The sequence below is a fragment of the Perognathus longimembris genome, chromosome 3 (genome assembly GCF_023159225.1).
Source record: "Perognathus longimembris pacificus isolate PPM17 chromosome 3, ASM2315922v1, whole genome shotgun sequence".
Lineage (NCBI taxonomy): Eukaryota > Metazoa > Chordata > Mammalia > Rodentia > Heteromyidae > Perognathus > Perognathus longimembris.
Genome location: NC_063163.1, coordinates 80625732 through 80646263, shown reverse-complemented (window position 1 = coordinate 80646263; position 20532 = coordinate 80625732). Strand labels below are relative to the sequence as shown.

Below are 20532 nucleotides of genomic sequence, written 5' to 3'. Positions count from 1 at the left end.
AATAATAAGAGCTACGATTAATTGAAGGCTTTACCATGGAGCAAGCATACTACTTTCTCATAACTTACTCCATTTCTCCTTAGCCAGAAAGTAAGTATTTTACTTATTCTATGGTAGCTCTACCTCAATAGAATATAAACCCCATAAGCACTGGGAATACCGTCCTCTTTGCTCACTGTTTGGCCAGTGCCTAGAACAGTGCGTAGAATATACTAGGTACTCAAATATTTGTTGATTAGAGAAAGGAATAAATGAATTTGTCTTTGTGATTGCCTCAGGGAATCTGTGGTACAGTTGTTTCCTCTGGTATGAATATGAATCCGAGCTGGGAGCAGGAGAATCTCTTCTAGAAAAGAAGACTCCCTAAATACGAAAAAGACTTGACCAACGATGCTGGGTCAGGCACCTGCCCTCACTCAAGATGGCAATAAGGAAGCGTGCCCTTTCCGGTCACATGACCTGCCAGTCGCAGGGCTCCGCCCCGCGCGTGCGCGTTGCGCTGCGGCTTGTGAGGCGCTGAGGGGAGAGGCGCCGCTGCCAGCGCTGCCGCTGCGACCCGTTAGAGCGGAAGCGCTGCCGCCGCCTCAGCCCCAGCCGCCTTCGCTGTCCTGGGGTCCCTGGGTCCCGGCAGGTGGAGGCCGGAGCCATGTCGAAGCGGCTCCGGAGCAGCGACGTGTGTGCTGACTGCAGTGGGCCGGGTGAGTCTCACCAGCCGGGCCCGCTCCCTTCTCGCTCTCCCGGCCCGGACCCCATCCCCGGGGCCGCCCCCTCGGGGCGGGTGGTTCCTGCAGCCGAGTCCCGCACTCCGAGGCCGGGGTTCTAGTTAGAGGAGCCCCGAGGTGGCCTTGGGACGGGACCGGTCCGGGGCCTGTCAGCCGGCCGGGCGGGGGGCCGCCGCCCGCCGGTCCCTCTTGTCTCTTCCTTCTCGCCCCCTCGGATCCAGGCTGGCCGCGGAGGCGGCGGGACCGAGGCCGGGGTCGGGGCCGCTCCCTGACAGGAAGGGGTTTGGGCAATCCACAGGAAGGCCAGTTTACAGAAGTAAAATGTGGGTGTCCTCCCTGCTGCGGCACCCAGAGGCTGCAGGTGTCACCGCTCACCGGACGCACCCCTTCCTCCCCGAAAGGCATCCCAGAGCCGAGACTTTCCCGGTTCCCTCCTGGAGACTGGCCAGACGGCCCCCGGTGATGACTTCCCTCTCCAGACTCCTGGCAGCCACTCCACGGGAGAAGCTCCACCTCGGGGGGGGGGGGCGGTCTTGTAGTCAGTCATCAGTCAGCACTTGGGAGCCAATGCATGTCTTAAGTTTAGTGGATCCGAAGGGCCTAGGTTCGCACTAAATTTTGCTTCTGAATGACCTTGGATTAGTGACTTCTCCGAGCCTTGATTTCCTCATTTTTTTCGTTGGGGATAATTGGGAATACAATGCTCAGTGGTTAGGAAGATTCAATAGCTAGTCGTAGGAGCTACCTAAGGCTTTTTGGTTTGTTTTTGGTCCTTTTTCATATTACATTATAGAGTTTCTTTCAGTGCCTTAAAGCTAGAGTTGCATTCTAAGCTACATTAATTACAACTTACCAAACACTCACAGTCACTGTGATGTAAACATGTTTGGGGCATCGAAAAGCCACAGCCAGTTTTCCAAGGCAGAATATCTAGATTTAAAGATCAGATCTGTTTTAGCAGTTAGGCTCAAAGTGATAATTCTCTACACAAACTATTTTGTTTTTCTTTTGTCCTTGGACCTATTAGATTTGAGTTGGAAGTAATTTAAATGTCAGGTGGCTTTCTTGGCACACCAATGTCCAATAAACAGTCTTAATTAAATCATTGAACACCAGTGCCTTTGCAGCTGTTCTGATTTTTTTTTTTTGCCATGTCATTTAGAAGCAAAGACTTGATTGTAAATAGTACTGTGATAACTCAACCCATATGATTATTTCATGGCTTGGTTGCTGCAGGTGGTGTAACTGTTTTCTTTAAAGGATAGGGAGGAGTTTTTAAAAGAGGTGTTTTTATAAACCAAGTTTATATGAACTCCATGGTTTTCTCTGAAAAAGATGTGTTTAGAGAAAACAATTTTTTTCTTTGTCCCACTTCCTTTTCTTGCCTGTTTCCAGTTGAACTTTCTGTGATGCATTTGATTCACATGTGTCTAACGTAAGACTTCCTCTTGGGATGCATGGTCTTCTTCTTGAGGAGGGATTATTGGGAGGGATTATCTGGGGCAAAGGTAAATTTGCTTCCCCATTGGCACTCTTAAGTGCTATCTTTCACTTTGGGAGTGTTTTGTGCTTTTCATAAGAGTTTTTCTTCCATGGTATGATTTTAGTTGTCTTAAGTGTCTCATCTGCAGGGACTTGAGTCACTTCCTTCCTGTTTTGAATATAATGAGGCTACCTTGAAGTGCTCTGTGAACTGAGAAAGTAGCCAGGAATTTATGCTGCCTTTTCTACAACACCCTAGTGAAATAGCTACCTTTGACATACTGATATTGAGGTCTTTTCCCCAAGAAAATGCATATGGGCCTACTCTTATACAGAAGTTTCTAAGATTTGAGAAGGCACAGACATTTATGAAATATATTTGTGGTGTCTATACAACCACATTAAATAGGCCCAGTATAAAACATCCAGGTAAACTAGGTTTTCATGCAGCCTCATTCATATGTTCTCAATTTTGATTTTTCTATGTTAATATTCTTCCTGTGGATTCTGATTTTTGTTTTAAGTGATTAACTGAGAACCTCACTTATTTCTCTGAGAATACTATGTGCAAAGCGCCTAACTTTTTTGTGTATGTGTGTGTGCAGACACACATGAGTGTGCCAATACTAGGTTTTCAACTCAGACCTTGTACTCTCATTGAACATTTCTGCTCTTGGCTGATGCTTTACCACTTGACCCACACCTTCAGTCCAGTATTTCTGTTGGTTAATTGGAGACAGTTTTTTGTACTACTCTGCTCTTTCTGGCTTTGAACAGAAATCCTGAAATCTTAGCCTCTTGAGTAGCTAGGATTACACAGGTGAGCCACTAGCACCTGATACATTTTTTTTTTCCCCCTTTTTTGAGTCAGGGTCTCATCATGTAGCTCAGAGTGGCTCAAACTCCAGATCCTCTTGTCTCACTCTCCTGAGTGTTGTATACCACTATGCTCAGCACAAATTTTAAAAATTTGTGTGTGTATGTGCGTGCACACACACACACATACACACATGAGACGGTCCTCACAAAAACTTGGCAAATAACGGAGCCACATTCCTAATTGAGTTTGTGTGTGTATGTGCATGTGTGTGGCTAGAACACCGGCTGTCCCTTAACTTTTTTTTTTTCCACTAATGGCTGGTGCTCTACCTTTTGAGCCACAGCTCCACTTCCAGCTTTTTGAGAGTTAATTGGAGATGAGTATCACAACTTTTCTGTCAAGACTGGCTTTGGTCCTCAGTCTTCAGATCTCAGCCTCATGAGGAGCTAGGATTACAAATGTAAGACATCAGTGCCTGGCTACATGTTTGTTTGTTTTTAATTTATTCAATTATAACAAACTCCAGTTATCTGGAAACTCCACTAATATTTCCATTATAATAACGTTCACATGAAATAGTCAATGTCTTAAGTATTTCTAACCATAAATGTTTTCCAATGATCGTGAATTTTAGCAGACTTTTAGGAAATAATTTAGAAAAACTATAACAGCTAACATTACTGAATATTGATGTATGAGAGGCCTTTACTTGCCCTTTATATTGTCATCCCCCTGTGATGTGGTGTTATACCTAGCTAACACACAGGCAATACACTAAAAGTAGTAACTTGGCTCATATTACTGTGCATTGAGTGGTAGAGTTGGGGTTCAAAGCATGGACTGTTTGTCTCCAGATCCAGCTGCTTAACCACCACACTTTCTGGCTCCCAGGATTGTCTGATTGAAATCCCATAACTTTTCATTATATGGTTTGAAAGGGTTTGAACAAACTGTTAAAAAAAATGGTAAAGATGATGTGAATGCATTCTAGAGATTTTTGTGGACAATTGAAGAATTTTAAAATATAACCCTTAGACAAGGCAGTTTGAGTGGCACCTACTATCACCCCATTGTGAATTTGATGAAGTGTTCAAGGCCTGTCTGTAAATAATTGGGCTCCTAAGTGCTCAGATTCCTCCTGCTTACCTGATGTGAATTATTCCTTGTTTGAAAGCAAGTCTAATGAAATTCTGTGGGATTTGAAAGGATAAAAGTAGTGCATGCACACACACACAAAAATGTTACTCCCTTTAGTTTTTCATCTCTGCTTCAGTGAAGCAACATCTTTTTCTTTCAGATCCAATTGTAAGCTTAAACTCTGTAGTTTGCTTAAAACAGTTAGTGGTAATCACTGAGCACTGCCTAGTGGAGGGGGCCATATTTCCCTGCCCTCAGACCATGGCAGCTGAGTGGCTTTATAGTTCTGTTACTCACAGCTTTCTGTTAGCAGATAGATGTGTTGATTTTTTGCAGTGGGTTAGGGCAGCAGTTGTTTCTCTGTTTACTGTAGATACCACTATGTGGATAATCAAAATTATGTTGTTTTGCTCTGTGTGGAGATGAAGCCAGAATGATTCATCTGTATTCTCTCACTTTGCTTCTCTGACATAGAATGAAAGTACATACATCTGAGATCGTAGGTCCACAATCAGGCTATACACTGCACCCTTAAGCCAGAAAGAGAGTAGCTGCTTATTCGGGGCTGTTAGTTTCAGCTAACAGTTTACCTAATCAGCCAAGGTAGGTGGTGTCAGCAGATAAGATCACCAACTTGGTATGTTAGTGAGTATACTAAACAAAATGCCTTGTTTTTCTGGGACACACGCACACACACACACACACACACACACACACACACACACAACCAACCCAATCTTTTGCCTTCTCCCGCCCCCCCAAAGGAAAAAAAAAACCCACTGGGATCCTTGCCACTGAGGTTCATTCTCTTCCAGATCCTTCCTGGGCATCAGTAAATAGGGGAACTTTTATATGTGACGAGTGTTGCAGCGTCCATCGGAGTCTGGGGCGTCATATCTCCCAAGTAAGACACCTTAAACACACACCATGGCCTCCAACACTGCTTCAGGTAAAGGATAAGAATTCTCACAATTTATAATTTTATGTTTTAGGGCTTGTTTTGTTAGCAACTAAGATTTATCTTCATATACTTCTTAGGTCTCAAAATATTTGCATCATAATTGAATAGAAATACTTGTTCATTAATTCCACATGTAGTATAAGTGTTATCCAGTATTGAAATCTTTATTGAGAACTTTTTTCTCTCCTGACACAAATCTTTGCCAAAGGTTCAGTTTTATTTTTATTTTTTTTTATTTTTTTTTGCCAGTCCTGGGGCTTGAACTCAGGGCCTGAGCACTGTCCCTGGCTTCTTTTTGCTCAAGGCTAGCACTCTGCCACTTGAACCACAGCGCCATTTCTGGCCGTTTTCTATATATGTGGTGCTGGGGAATTGAACCCAGGGCTTCATGTATATAAGGCAGGTGCTCTTGCCACTAGGCCATATTCCCAGCCCTCACCACCTTTTCAATAAAGATTTTTTTAATTAAAAAAATGTTGTCCTGAGATTTGAACTGTCTCTCAGTTTTTTTGTTCAAGGCTAGCACTCTACCACTTTGAGCTACAGTTTCACTTCCAGTTTTCTGGTGGTTAATTGGAGATATGAATTTCACAGACTTTCCTACATGGGCTAGCTTCAAATCATGATCCTTTGATCCTAGCCTCCTGAGTAGCTAGGATTACAAGCATGAGCCACAAGCACCCTGAAAAACTTTTTGTTAATGTTCTATTCCTGACTACCTGCTAATACTTAAAAAATCTTTTTTCTAGTAAGTTGGACCAGAATTCCAATGAAATTTCTGAAACACTTGACTTAAATTTCCTTAAAGCTGTTAATAACTAGTCAGAGACCAAATTAAGTTAACATGTTTTGATGGTATGCCTAATACTTTGTTGAGTGGACTCTTATTTCGAGTATGATGTCACATCACCTGTACTTCTATGTTGGGTCCCTCAAATTCTGTTGAAAATTGGGGTTGAATGTGTGTTTTGCTTTGTCTTCTGTGGCAGCATACATTTTAACTTGCCTTAATGAACCAGGGGCCAGTGCAATTGGGTTTGGATCGCTGATGTAAATGTAAAAAGCAGATACCGGGGTCATTTAAGTGTCATTCTTTGAAATGAAATTAAGAGATGTTGTTTGTTTATTTTGTTTAGAAGCTTCCAATAGCTTAGTCTCATGTGAGAAGGAATGTATTGTTCTTAGATCAGTTTAAAAAGCCACATTAGCCAGGTGCTGGTGGCTCAAGCCTGTATTTCTAGCAACTCAGGAGGCTGAGACCTAAGGATTGTAGTTCGAAACCAGCCTGGGCAGGAAAGTCCATGAGACTATTATCTCCAATTAACCACCCAAAAGCCAGAAAGCGGAGATATAACTCAAGCAGTAGAGTGGTAGCCTTGAGTGAAAAAGCTCAGGGGTGGCATCCAGTTCCTGAGTTCAAGCCCTACAACTAGCCAAAAAAAAAAAATTTTTTTTTTCAAGGGAACATCAAGCCAGCAGTGGTACTCAAGATGCACATTATACTCAATATTTACTTTAACAGTTGCATACAAAACTATTGGTACATCAAACTGTAATTGTTAATAAAAGTTCTTTAAAATGCATAGATTTAAAGAATCGCAAGTGAATAGTAAACACAGTATGTGAGTAAAACAGTATTTGTTCAGGCTTGGGAAACATGTTACTGGTGCCAAAATCACATTTCTTTTAATATATGTGTACTTATGTGTTTGTGTGTGTACAGTACAACTGAACTCATTTAGGGATTTATCTATCCTGCTTGTTGGAACTGAATCCTGCATAAGGTCTTTTTCACTCTAAAATCAGAAAACAATTATATGAGTGGTATCCCAAACATGTTAGTATTTATAATGGGATCCACTTCTCCATTTGTGTCACTGATTCCCTTAAAATATTTGTGGAAAAAATTTAAGATCATCATTTCATAACTGCTTTGTTTTAGATGGTTGAGACCTTGTATAACAATGGTGCTAACTCTATATGGGAGCATTCTTTGCTGGACCCTGCTTCTATTATGAGTGGAAGACGTAAAGCTAATCCACAGGATAAAGTACAGTGAGTGGAATGTTTATAAATACTTCTATTTCTTCTCAACAAATGGGACGGGCCGAAAGTGCAGCTATTTTTGATCAGCCTCCACAAGGGCAGGCAGGGTGGGGCAGCTGCTGGAAGTTTGGGCTGAAGCAGGCAGGACCCTCACACTTCTGCATGGCTACCTGACAAGTTAGTGAACTCACCACTTGGGGGCCAGGGCTCTGAGACTGTCAATATAATCATAATCAGACTTAAAAAGAAGGGGCAGTTGGACCAGAAATCTAGTTTGGAACACCATTCTGTCTGATGCCTCACCTGTAAGATGGAATTAACTGCCACTTCCTTCTAAAGTTGCAGCGAGTCAAGAAAATTACACAGAGAAGAAACATGCTATAAGAAGCAGGTATTCTGCAGACCCCACCATTATAATGGCTAATGTATGTTTTCAGGCTTCAGACCTTCAACACTGCTGAAATCTATTGCATCTTTGTTCATTTTATTCTCAAGGGGGTGGGGGGATGCAGATCACTTCCTCTCCTTACAATACAAAGAATGGGAAATGCCTAATCTGAACTGTAATGAGCTTGTTTTGTTGTTTTGTTTTTGAACCAGTCCCAATAAAGCAGAATTCATCAGAGCCAAGTATCAGATGTTAGCGTTTGTCCACCGCTTGCCCTGCCGTGATGACGATAGCGTGACTGCCAAAGACCTTAGTAAGGTGGGTCACACTTGGTACAGCCCCTAAACAAGCTGTATGCTGTTACTTGAAAACATATTTGAAAGGAACATAGAAGAATGAAAACTCATTTCTGTACACTAAATACCAACTTTTTTTGCAATCAGTTTCATCTTTAATCTTAAGTTAAATGGCAGCCATTCCTCCTGATGGAGATACAGAACAAAGAGGAAACTTAAATGTCTAGAAACTGTTTTTCTTTTTTCGTACATGGTTTTTAAATTGTATTGTGTTTCATTTTGTGTTTAATTTGGAAATAGAAGCTATGTTTGTTTCTAGAAGGGACTAGAAAGTTTACAGGATGATTGTTTCTGAAAAGGACTAGAGAAAGAAATAGCAAAGGAAGAGGGCTAACTTCCTCAGAATTTCAGGTTACATAGTTTTCAGAAAGTAGGCTACAACTCAGTAGGCTACTGGATGGTTTATTATATTTGTAAACTAAGCAGATTGTATTCTGTTTGTTTGTTTGGTTGGTTGGGTTTTTTGTTTGTTTGTTTTTTTGGCCAGTCCTGGGCCTTGGACTCAGGGCCTGAGCACTGTCCCTGGCTTCTTTTTGCTCAAGGCTAGCACTCTGCCACTTGAGCCACAGCGCCACTTCTGGCCATTTTATATATATATGTTATGGTGAGGAATTGAACCTAGGGCTTCATGTATATGAGGCAAGCACTCTTGCCACTAGGCCTTGTCCCCAGACCCAGATTGTATTCTTTATGTGGGTCTTAGCATGTTTTTGAAAGATGCTATAAAAATGCATCTTTTTGTTTGAAGTAGTGCTTTTCACATATGTCCCCAGAGCTTGGGCAGTCACAGTTCAGAAAACTCTTTGCCAAAACAAAAAACATTTGAGAAAAAAATCCAACTTGTGTGTAGGTAGTTAGAGTAGTTTTCCTTGTTCCTACAATGAAGGTTATTACATCTTGGCCAATCCCAGGTAGATGTGAAGGAAGGAGATTCATTTTCTGAAAGCCTGAGCTTTTCTTGTGATGGTATGGAATTTGTGATAGGGTATGGGACAGAGACCTATAGCTGACATAGTGTAGAATTTGAAGCTGTAGGCTCAATAACAATGAAAGCAACTAATTATAACAGCATATGAATTCACTGAGCATTTTATATGTACTGGGCTCAGTGGTAGGCACTTTATTATTGAATTCTTACAATGACTCTGTTGATAGATTGTTATCACTACTTAGAGTTGAGGTTTCATCAGCTTAAAGAACTTTCTCAAGATCATAAAACTTAAAAAGAGGATAGGGCTTGAAATTCACATCCATCTGACTACAGAGCCAAGAGTAGTTACTAGTAGTTGTTAATACTGATTTTTTTCCCTTAGGTTCTAATGGTGCCACTTACTTGAGTCCTACATTTTAGCAGCTTAGCTCTAGTTTCAAAGCTCTAGTTCCCTTATTAGTATTTAAGACCTGATGAGAGAAAGGCTGTTCATTTATCATACTGAGCCAAATAAAGATTGTGTATTACTAATGTAACATATTAAAATAGGCTGCCAGCTGTTCTAGTACATCATTCCTGATGCTTTTAACAAATACTCTTTTTTTGTTTGTTTGTTTCCTGTGTATGTTTTAGCAACTTCATTCAAGCGTGAGAACAGGGAATCTTGAAACCTGTCTGAGACTGTTATCTTTAGGAGCCCAGGCCAACTTCTTTCATCCCGTAAGAAAATATCTACTGATTCTGATACTAAATTGAAACTGAGTAGTGTTTTAGTTTATGTAATTTGCTATTTATTTATTTATTTTTGTCGGTTATGGGGCTTGAAATCAGAGCCTGGGCACTGTCTCTGAGCTTTTCTGTTCAAGGCTAGTGCTCTACCACTTTGAACTACATCTTTGCTTCAAGGTTTTGGCTAGTTGGAGATGAGAGGCTCATAGAAGACTTTCCTGCCTGGGCAAGCTTGGATCCATGATCCTCAGATCTCATCCACCTGAGGAGCTAGGATTACAGGCATGAGCTAACAGCTCCTGGGTTATGTAATTTTAATTTGTCTTTTGTTTAATAATCCTTAGGAAAAAGGAAACACCCCACTCCATGTCGCCTCAAAAGCCGGACAGATTTTACAAGCTGAGTTACTGGCAGTATATGGCGCTGACCCAGGCACCCAGGATTCTAGTGGGAAAACTCCTGTTGATTATGCAAGGTAGGAAGCCAATGTTCTCATCACTTCTCTATTTTATGCTGGATAGAATTTATTGCTAAGTCACTAAGTTGTGTATGATTAATATTTAACCCCTTTAAAGATTTATATTCTTTTGTTTTGCAAAGGAAGGCACTTCAAATATGTATTAAGTTTTGCCTGGCAAAGTCACAGAAGGGTAGAATCATCAACCAGTGTGCTTAGCTTCCAGTTTTTTTACTTGATCCTTTATGTCACAATGGTATTTGAGTTGTAGTCAGAGTATAAATCAATTATCAAGAATTAGACAAGTCTGGTAGTGTTAGATCGATGGTTCAGTGTTTGCCTAGCATGTGCAGGGCCTGGCTTCCAGCCCTAACACTGCAAAAATAATACCCACTCTTTTTTTCTGTGGTAATAGGGTTTGAATTCAATGCCACATGCTTATTCTACTTCTTTTTTTTTTTTGGCCAGTCCTGGGCCTTGGACTCAGGGCCTGAGCACCATCCCTGGCTTCTTCCTGCTCAAGGCTAGCACTCTGCCACCTGAGCCACAGCGCCCCTTCTGGCCATTTTCCATATATGTGGTGCTGGGGAATCGAACTGAGAGCTTCATGTGTAGGAGGAAAGCACTCTTGTCACTAGGCCATATTCCCAGCCCCTTATTCTACTTCTTGATATACTACTTTAGTCATGTCCCCATCTATTTTCCTTTATTTTTCCCATAGGGTTTTGTGGTTTTGCCCAAAACCAGCCTTGGACTGTGATCCACCTACTTACATCGTGCTTAGCTGAGATCATTAGTGTGTACCACCACACTGGCTTATTGGTCGAGATGGGGTCTTGCTATCATTTTGCTTTGGGCTGCCCTCCAATTTCTATCCTCTTGATCACTGCCTTCTGACTAGCTGTAATTACAGGGGTAGAATACCACCCTTAGCCAGCACTTCTTTGTGTGTGTGTGTGTATTGGTCCTGGGGCTTGAACTCAGGACCTAGGGCAACATCCTGAGCTTTTGTGCTCAAGGATAGACCTCTGCCTCTTGAGCCACAGCGCCATTAATGGCTTTTTGGCTGTTGGTTGGAGATAAGAGTTTCATAGACTTTCTTGCTCCAGCAGGCTTCAGTTGTAATCTTTTTTTTTTTTTTTTTTTTTTGCCAGTTTTGGGCCTTGGACTCAGGGCCTGAGCACTGTCCCTGACTTCTTTTTGCTCAAGGCTAGCACTCTGCCACTTGAGCCACAGCGCCACTTCTGGCCATTTTCTATATATATGGTGCTGGGGAATCGAACCCAGGGCTTCATGTATATAAGGCAGGTGCTCTTGCCACTAGGCCATATTCCCAGCCCTCAGTTGTAATCTTGAGATGCCAGCCTTCTAGTAACTAGGATTTTAGGTGTGAGCCATGGCACCCAGCCACAGTCTTAATTTTTTAAAATGCTTTTAGTCATTGCTATGGACCAAGGTGCTTAAACTAGCATACTAAGAGGTAAGCTGCAATTTTTTTTTTCTGCCAGTTATGGTGCTTGAACTCAGGGCCTGGGCACCATCCCTGAGCCTTTCTGCTCAGGGCAACTACTTTGAGCCACAACTCTACTTCCGGTTTTCTGGTAGCTAATTGGAGGTTGGAGTTTCACAGACTTTCCTGCCTGGGCTGGCTTCAAATCATGGTCCTCAGATCTCACCTGCTGAGTAGCTAAGATTACAGGCGTGACCCACCAGCATCTGGCTAACTGCAAATTTTTTATGGTGAACATATGGGTGCTCTCTGTACAATCCTTTAAATTTTTTGAAATTTTTAAATATATTTTTATTATCTTATATTATCTTAAGTAGCTGTACAAAGGGGTTTCCATTCAATAAATCATTTTATAAGTATAATGCATCTTGGGCTGGGAATATGGCCTAGTGGCAAGAGCGCTTGCCTCCTACACATGAAGCTCTGGGTTCGATTCCCCAGTACCACATATATGGAAAACTGCCAGAAGGGGTGCTGTGGCTCAGGTGGCAGAGTGCTAGCCTTGAGCGGGAAGAAGCCAGGGACAGTGCTCAGGCCCTGAGTCCAAGGCCCAGGACTGGCCAAAAAAAAAAAAAAAAAAAAGTATAATGCATCTTGATTGATAACACTTCTTTCATTATGAAATATGTTTTTGTTTGTGAGATGGGGTACTATCAATTGCATGGTATTTCATGATGTACAAATGTAAAAACAAAAGCAAAAAACCTGCTGAGTGAGATAGTTTAAACCTGTAATCTCAGCTATCTTAGGAGATGGAGATCTGGAGGGTTACAGTTGGAGGCCAGTTCAGTAGGTTAGTGAAACTCTATTTCAACCAATAATCTCTGGGCCTGGTGGTATTTATCTGTGGTACCAACTATATGTGGGAGGCTATAAATAAGCATATTGAAATCTGAGGTTGTTTCCAGGCTAAAAAGTCAAAGACTTTACTTGTAAAATAACAAGCAAAAAGGGCTTAGGGCATGGCTCAAATGGTAGAGCTACTTGCCAGGAAAGCCTGAGGCCCTGAGTTCAAACCTCAGTATAGCAAAAGAGACAGAGAGAGAGAGAGAATACACACTGTGTATGTTAAAAGGATGTGTACTAAATTGGAAGGTAGTCTGTAATGCCTTGAATGGTGAGAAGAGAAACTAACTGAAAATAGATTTTATCTCTGAAGAAGAAAGCCCATGATTATCTCTCATAATAATTCATATACTTTGTTAACCGAAGGAGCCTGAGAGGCATAAATATTTTTTGAGGGCTGGAGACATGGCTCAAGTGGTAGAGAGTTGTGAGCAAGAAAGCCAAATGAGAACTCCAAGCTCTGAGTTCCAAGTCCAGATACTAGCACCCAAAAAAGGGGGAGCAGTAAAGTATTTATTTCATGGGTGAAGGAAGACAATATTTTTTTAGTCATGGAAATTGAAGATAAGCCAAAAGTAGGGCTAGGAATGTGGCTTAGTAGTAGAGTGCTTGCCTGCCATACATAAAGCCCTGGGTTCGATTCCTTAGTATCACATACACAGAAAAAGCTGGAAGTGGTGCTATGGCTCAAGTGGTAGAGTGCTAGCCTTGAGCAAAAGAAGCTCAGAGACAGTGCCCCAGCTCTGAATTCAAGCCCTAGGACCCACAACAAAAGAAAACAAACAACAAAAGAAGCAAAAGTAGCTGCATGTGTGAATTCTTCAGTAGGTTGGCCTTTTTCTTCTTTAAAGTCCTTGAAGTGGTTTCTAGACTGTCATCTAGAGACTGCTTGGCCATACAAGCATTACCTGGGAGAAGAGCACTCAAAAGCTTGGTGCCCAGGCCCATTCAGCCCTGATTGAGAATTTCCAAAGAGTGAGGTAACGCCTTTTGGGTTTATGTCTGATGTGCTAGGCTTTGTACATACTAGCCAAATGCTCTACCACTGGGCCATATCCACAGTTCTCAGAGAGGTGAGCCTTGGACATTGTATATTTCTGGTAACTTTTGAGAATCTCTACCTTCAGCCATTAATTTTATTTTCTCACCTAAATGAGGTTTTCCTTTATCCCTCTTGTGCGTCCTTAAATTTCTTAAGTATTCTATTTGGAATAGAACAAAGTAAAGAGGATAGTTAGGGTGGTAAAAAAAATTGTAAGGGTGAATTCAAAGTAGATCTTAACAATCTATCTTACCTACAAAGATTCATTCTAAAAAGTCATGTTTGATACAGTGCTCAGGTGTCTTGGGACTATTCAACTCAAAAGCCAGTGACTAGTGCAGTATCAGTGAATCTTTGTGGATTTTTTTGGTAGGCAAGGAGGGCATCACGAACTGGCAGAGCGCCTTGTAGAAATACAGTATGAGCTGACTGACAGACTGGCCTTCTATCTCTGTGGCAGGAAACCAGGTGAGTAAAAGAACAATAGCCTCACCACACCTCCACGTCTAGAACATTCTGGAAAAACAAGCAGGGTAACTATTTTTTTAAATGACCTCTTTATTAACATATCCTCAAGAAAATGGCTAATAAAATTTTTTTTTTTTGGAAAGGGTAAGAGAGTCATAGAATTTTTTTGTTTTATGATAGGGTCTTACCATGTAACCCAGATTGGTCCTGAATTCAAAATCTTCCTGTTTGTACCTCACAGGTGATAGGATTATCAGTATAAGCCACCAAGCCCAGCTTTTTAACTGCAGTTTTTTCAGTTACATGTAAAAAAATAAAATCAGCACAATCTCCTTGAACTTTTAGTTGTTAAAACTTCTTTTTAGCTCTAGTGAAAAGACTGAAGAATCAAAGGACATAACCAAATCAAAGTTGAATGTATACCACAGTTATTAAACATCATGGAACTAGCAATGAAAAAGCAAAGCAGTAACTTTCGTATTCTTTATTTTGTATTTGTATTCTGCCATCTAAGGATGGACAAAAGTCCATAAGTGAGTGTTATCATTTCACCAGCCTTGCTATTTGTAATATGGAATAAGGCAACAAACTATGATCTGTGAACCAACTCCAGCCTGATAACCTATAAATTAAGTTATTATAAGCTAACCATACCTATCTACTTATGCCTACTTATGGCTACTTTCAAATAGCAGCAGCAGAGTTGAATAGAGTGAGTAGTTGCGACAGCTTGCTACAAAGCCTAAAATATTTTGTGTGGCCATATATTTAAATGTTTGCCAACTCCTGGTGTATAATGTCCACATGCATATATACAAAGGTTTTCCACCTTGGCTCTGAAATAGAATTCAGAACCTCCATTTTGGAGCAAGGTAGAGTAAGCACATGTCATCCTCTTTCTCTTGCTGAATAGAGCTGAAACCCCAAGGAAGCTAAGGACTGTGAACAGTAAATCCAAACTGGTCAAGAAGGAAGCTTGGCTGGGTGCTGATTAATTGGAGATAAGAGTCTCAGGGGTTTTGTGCCTAGGTTGGCTTTGAACCATGATCCTAGGATCTCAGCCTCTTGTGTAGTAAGGATTACAGGAATAAGACACTAGTGCCTGACTCAACATGTATCTTTTTGAAAATATAACTACAGGGTAGATAGTAAAGATGTAGTACTAACCAAACCCCAAACCCCCAAACTGGATCTGTTTAATATCAAATATCCTGTCTTAACAGTGTCAGAATACACATGCTCTTTAACATTTGACAAGGTAGGCCATATGCTGGTGTTTAAAACTGTAGCAATTGGGCTGGGGATATAGCCTAGTGGCAAGAGTGCCTGCCTCAGATACACGAGGCCCTAGGTTCGATTCCCCAGCATCACATATACAGAAAACGGCCAGAAGCGGCGCTGTGGCTCAAGTGGCAGAGTGCTAGCCTTGAGCGGGAAGAAGCCAGGGACAGTGCTCAGGCCCTGAGTCCAAGGCCCAGGACTGGCCAAAAAAAAAAAAGAAAAAGAAAACTGTAGCAAATCTAAAGGTGCCCGCAAAGCATATTATTATCTAGCCATATTGGAATTAAGCTAGAAATCAGTTTTAAAGTATTCAAGTATTCAACAACACTATTTGATGGGCCTAAAAGGAAGTTTCAAAGAGAATTAGGAAAATATATTCAACTAAATGAAAGTATCAAATGGTAGCTAACACAATGCTAGGGAAATTTATATCATGAGATGCTTAAGTTGAAAAGCTTCCTCCAAAGAAACTGAAAAAGGACAAATAAACACAACGCAAACAGAAAGCAGGAAATAATAGAGTGGAAATCAATGAAATTGAAAGAGGAAAGTAGAAAAAAAATTAAGATTAGACCAAAACCAGATTATTTATAAAGACTAATAACATTGACAGATGTCTTGCCATACTAATAAAAAAAGGAAAGAGTACAAAGATTGGGGAAATCACTTAAACACCCATACCCCAAGGGGAAAAAAAAAAACTCTAAAGGGTAACAAAAAATAGCTTTTTTTTTTTTTTTTTTTTTTTTTTGGCCAGTCCTGGGGCTTGAACGCTGGGCCTGGGTGCTGTCCCTTTACCTCTTTGTGCTCGAGGCTAGCGCTCTACCATTTAAGCCACAGCACCATTTCTGGCTTTTTCTGAGTAGTTTATTGGCGATAAAAGTCTCACAGACTTTCCTTTCTCAGGCTGGCTTTGAACCATGATTCCTCAGATCTCAGCCTCTTGAGTAGCTAGGATTACAGGTGTGAGCCATCAGCACCTGGCTTTGAATGTAGTTAGATGGAAAAGCTCGCTCTTAGCATACTCAAGGCCCTGGGTTTCATTCCTGTCACTGCAAAATAATGATTGCATAATTTGGACAGCTTAGATAAAATGGACTAATTCCTTGAAAGCCACAAACTATCAATACCTATGCAAAAAGGAGGTGATGTGATTATGATATATTTTTTTTTCTTTTTTTTTTTTGCCAGTCCTGGGCCTTAGACTCAGGGCCTGAGCACTGTCCCTGGCTTCTTTTTACTCAAGGCTAGCACTCTGCCACTTGAGCCACAGCGCCACTTCTGGCCATTTTCTGTATATGTGGTGCTGGGGAATTGAACCCAGGGCCTCATGTATACGAGACAAGCACTCTTGCCACTAGGCCATACCCCTAGCCCAATATATTATTTTTCTTTTCAGGTGCTGGGAATTAAACCCATATGCTAAGTAAAGCAGCTACCACTGAGCTACATTCCTAGCCCTATAAATCCTGTATTTCAAAGAATTTGGTTTTGTATTTCAAAATATTCTATTCAAGAAAAATCCAAGGCCCAGAAAGATAGGAGAAAGAATACCTCTCATATGAGTTAAGAGGTAGTATGAGTACTGCAAAGTCAGTACAAAAAAATAAACTTTATTAGCATTGGAAAAAAATCCTTACCAAGTTTTAACAGATTTAATCCAACATTATGTAGAAAGAAAAATATAAGGCAGTGGTGGCTTACTCTTGTAATTATAGCTACACAGGAGGCTTGAGTGAGGGCTAGAGAATCTCAGTTCACAGCACAGGCAGAAAAGTCTATGAGACATTCATTTACAAAATATATAGCAAAAAGCTTGACTGGAAGTATGGCTCAAGTGGTAAGCAAACAAGTTGAATGAACATAAGGCCTGAAGTTAAAACTCCAATACAACCAAAATATATATGTTTAAACATAAAACCAGAGAAATTTCCCTATATGGAAGCCTGATTCATATATTGTTTGAAAATCAGCCAATCCTTCACCTTAGCAGAATAAAAGAGAAAAATTATGTAATCATCAGTCGATACAGAAAAAGGCATTCAGCCAAATTTGACATCATTCATGATTTTAAAAAAAATCTTAGCAAACTAGGAACAGATGAGGCTTACTTAACCTGATACCTTTGCTCTCAGGGAATAATGCTGGTATATACCATCTCACCACTCCTACTCAACATCACACTAGAAATCCTGATTGCTGCCATGAAAGCTAGGAGGATTGAGATCCAGATTCATGTCCAGTCAGCAAGAAAGAGAAAAATAACCAGTTCAAAAAAGGGCTGGAGGTGTCAGTTGGTAATAGAGTACCTGCCTTGCAAGCACAAGGCCCTGAGTTTAAACAGTTTACAGTTTACAGTATCACCAATTAAAAAAATAGAGCCAGGCCCCCCAAAATAGTAATTAATTCTGGGGGCTAATGGCTCATGCCTTTAATCCTAGCTACTTCAGAGACTGAGATTTGACAATATAGCTTCAAAGCCAAGACAGACAAATCCTACAGGCTCTTAACCTCCAAGCAGAAAAGCCAAATTAGAACTATGGCTCAAATGGTAGGGTGCCAGCCTTGAGCAAAAAATCTAGGCAAGAGCATGAGGCGAGGCCCTGACTTCAAGTGTCAGTACTAACACACACACACACACACACACACACACACACACACACACTAATTGAACTAGGTCATTGGTAAATATATAAAACTATAAAGCTTTTAGGAGAAAATATTGGGGAAATCTTTGTGATCCTGAATCAAAGTTCTTAAATATAATGTTAAAAACAATCAAAAGAAAATAGTGACTTGTCTTTACACAAAAAAACTACATAGATGCATATAATGGCTCATTTCTGTGAAAGCAGATCCCTGTCCTCTAGAAACTATAATAGAAATGAGTCAGTGAGCATCTTGGGAGATGGTCCCTCTCTCTGGATCTACAATGAGCCATCTGCTCCCACTGATTGCTTAATGTGAATGAGCCACCAAAATGTAGTGAAGCTCTACAACCCTCATGACAAGCTGTTGAAAGACTACTTGTAGTTAATTGTCTCCCTCAACATTTTTCCATTGCTGAAGATCATCTCTTATCTTGAGGGTGCACTTACAAGTTTTTCAGTTTTCTACTGAACAATGTTTAAACCTTTGTACCAGAAGAGGAGGTGATCTTGTTTCTGCACAGGGATTTGTAGCCAATCTGGCAACTTCTGTTACCCTGTATTAATAATTGTAGAAAATATTAACTGTAAAATTTAAATTGAGAAAATAATGAGTGTGTTCCTTTACAGACCTTATTAGTATTTCTATGAATAAAACTTTGGTTTCTGTTTCAGATCACAAAAATGGACAGCACTTTATAATACCTCAAATGGCAGATAGGTAAGGTAATCAAAGTACCAGTCAATTTTATTTCCCACCCCCTCAGTATTTCCCTGGTGATATAGTGCTTAAGCAGTATATTGTATTTGTGTTTTAACAAAGCCAATACATTTTTCTCTTTTATGGCTATACAATATGGAAATAAGACTGCTGTAAGTAAACCACCATATAAAACTTAAGTTTGAAAGTACACAAGTAACAAATTTATTAACAAGGAAAGTGGAATCAATAATAAACACAGTTTTAGCCAGTTGTGATAGTATATTGTGTCAGTAGATTATATTCACAAATATTTCTGGATCATAGAATTTCTGTTCTTTGTATGTAAGAAGGAATAGGGATCAGCAAACCTCTTTTCTCCAGGGCCAGATGAGGATTTTAGGCTCTGAGCCATATAGTCTATGGTAGCCATTCAACTCTACCATTGGGCACCAAATAGATGAATGGGCATGTCTGTTCAAGTAAAATTTTATTTCTATACATTGGCTTTTGAATTTCATTAAACATTCACATTTTATGAATTATTATTCTTTTCCTCAACCATTTAAAAATATAAAAGCCATTCTTAGCTGATGAGCTGAGCAGAACCAAGGCCAATGTTTAATCACTATGTGATTGCTGTGTGAAATCAGATGAGTTCATTGCTACAGGAATGAACCTTAAATACAATTTAACTGTTGTGCAAATACTGTCAAGGGTTTATGAAATGATTGCCAGCTAATCCAGATGCAATCTTGCCATTCCAGTTTTTCACAGTTTCTTCCTTTTATTTTTTTCTGATGGTGTTGTGGATGGAACTCAGGGCTTCAGTCATGATAGGCAAAATTCTACCACTGAGTCACACCCACAGCTCTTTTTTTTTAATACTTCAAAAATTGGGTCTTATTACATAAAAGCCTAAAGATTAAGCTAGCAGTTGTTTACCATTGAGTTGGTAGGTGATTTTTTTTTTCTCTCTACCATGTTATATAACTATTGTATTTCTAGAGTCACTTTGGCCAGATTCTATTTCCTTACTTATCTCTTGGGCCATAGAATGCTTGAGTTGGACAGTGTTCATGAACTATAATATTTTCATGGCTTGGGTATCTTAATCTTTTACAGATTTCACAAACATGGTTCTATTTATTTGCTTACTCGTTTTGTACATTTTCTTAGCAGCCTGGATTTGTCTGAATTGGCAAAAGCTGCTAAGAAGAAACTTCAATCTGTGAGTATCTCTTTACTGGTGAACTCTATTATGGGAATTCATGTATCTTAGTAGTACCTGTTGTCAGTACAAGTTACCCTTTAGATAAATTTACTTAATGTTTTGAGGTAAATTAAATTAGAATCAGACTATTGAGTTCACTGTTACATATTAACAGTGAAGTCCAAAAGCACTATTAAGTTTAGCGTATCTAATTCACTGGCTCTGCCTCAAATACTCCCATTTTTCTGTCATGTTTAGAGTGAAACCTGTACCTATGTTATTAGGAAGTTGTTTTCCCTCATGAGAGTTCCTTGGTTTCTCTCAGGTCAAATGAGTAAATGGGGTAACCTTCCCCAGAATTACTTCTGGTCGCCACATAGCATGATGGGGAATGATAAAGCTCAATGCTAGAAAGGTGATGAGTTCTGCCTTCACTTATGCCATGGTGTAACTCTCATTGCCCATCTATGCCATTGATCCAAACTTTTTAAAAGCTGGTCGTGACCTTTGGTCCAGACTCACATATATGCCCTGTAAGTCACAACCTCTTTTTTTTTTTTTTTTTTTTTTTTTTGCCAGTCCTAGGGCTTGGACTCAGGGCCTGAGCACTGTCCCTGGCTTCTTTTTGCTCAAGGTTAGCACTCTGCCACTTGGGCCACAGTGCACTTCCGGCTTTTTCTGTTTATGTGGTGCTGAGGAATCGAACCCAGGGCTTCATGTATGCAAGGCGGGTGCTCTGCCACTAGGCCATATTCCTAGCCCCACAACCTCATTTTTATCTGTGTCTTTACAAAC

The 20532-nt window shown here is 40.4% G+C and overlaps 1 protein-coding gene across 8 annotated transcripts in view; it reads left to right on the top strand.

Annotated features, from left to right (window-relative positions):
* The first annotated feature begins 511 nt into the window (after positions 1–511).
* Positions 512–20532, top strand: part of Git2 (GIT ArfGAP 2) — a 51198-nt gene continuing 31177 nt past the window's right edge. For 6 of the 8 annotated variants that reach the window (XM_048342809.1, XM_048342807.1, XM_048342805.1 and 3 more), the window contains exons 1-9: positions 512–698; positions 4977–5110; positions 7065–7177; positions 7769–7874; positions 9477–9563; positions 9917–10047; positions 13801–13895; positions 18500–18545; positions 19704–19755. In XM_048342809.1, coding sequence (XP_048198766.1) covers positions 647–698; positions 4977–5110; positions 7065–7177; positions 7769–7874; positions 9477–9563; positions 9917–10047; positions 13801–13895; positions 18500–18545; positions 19704–19755 — 816 coding nt within the window. In that variant the 5' untranslated portion in view covers positions 512–646. The remainder of the gene's footprint in view (positions 699–4976; positions 5111–7064; positions 7178–7768; positions 7875–9476; positions 9564–9916; positions 10048–13800; positions 13896–18499; positions 18546–19703; positions 19756–20532) is intronic. The other 2 variants (XM_048342808.1, XM_048342804.1) reach the window with 1 other exon arrangement.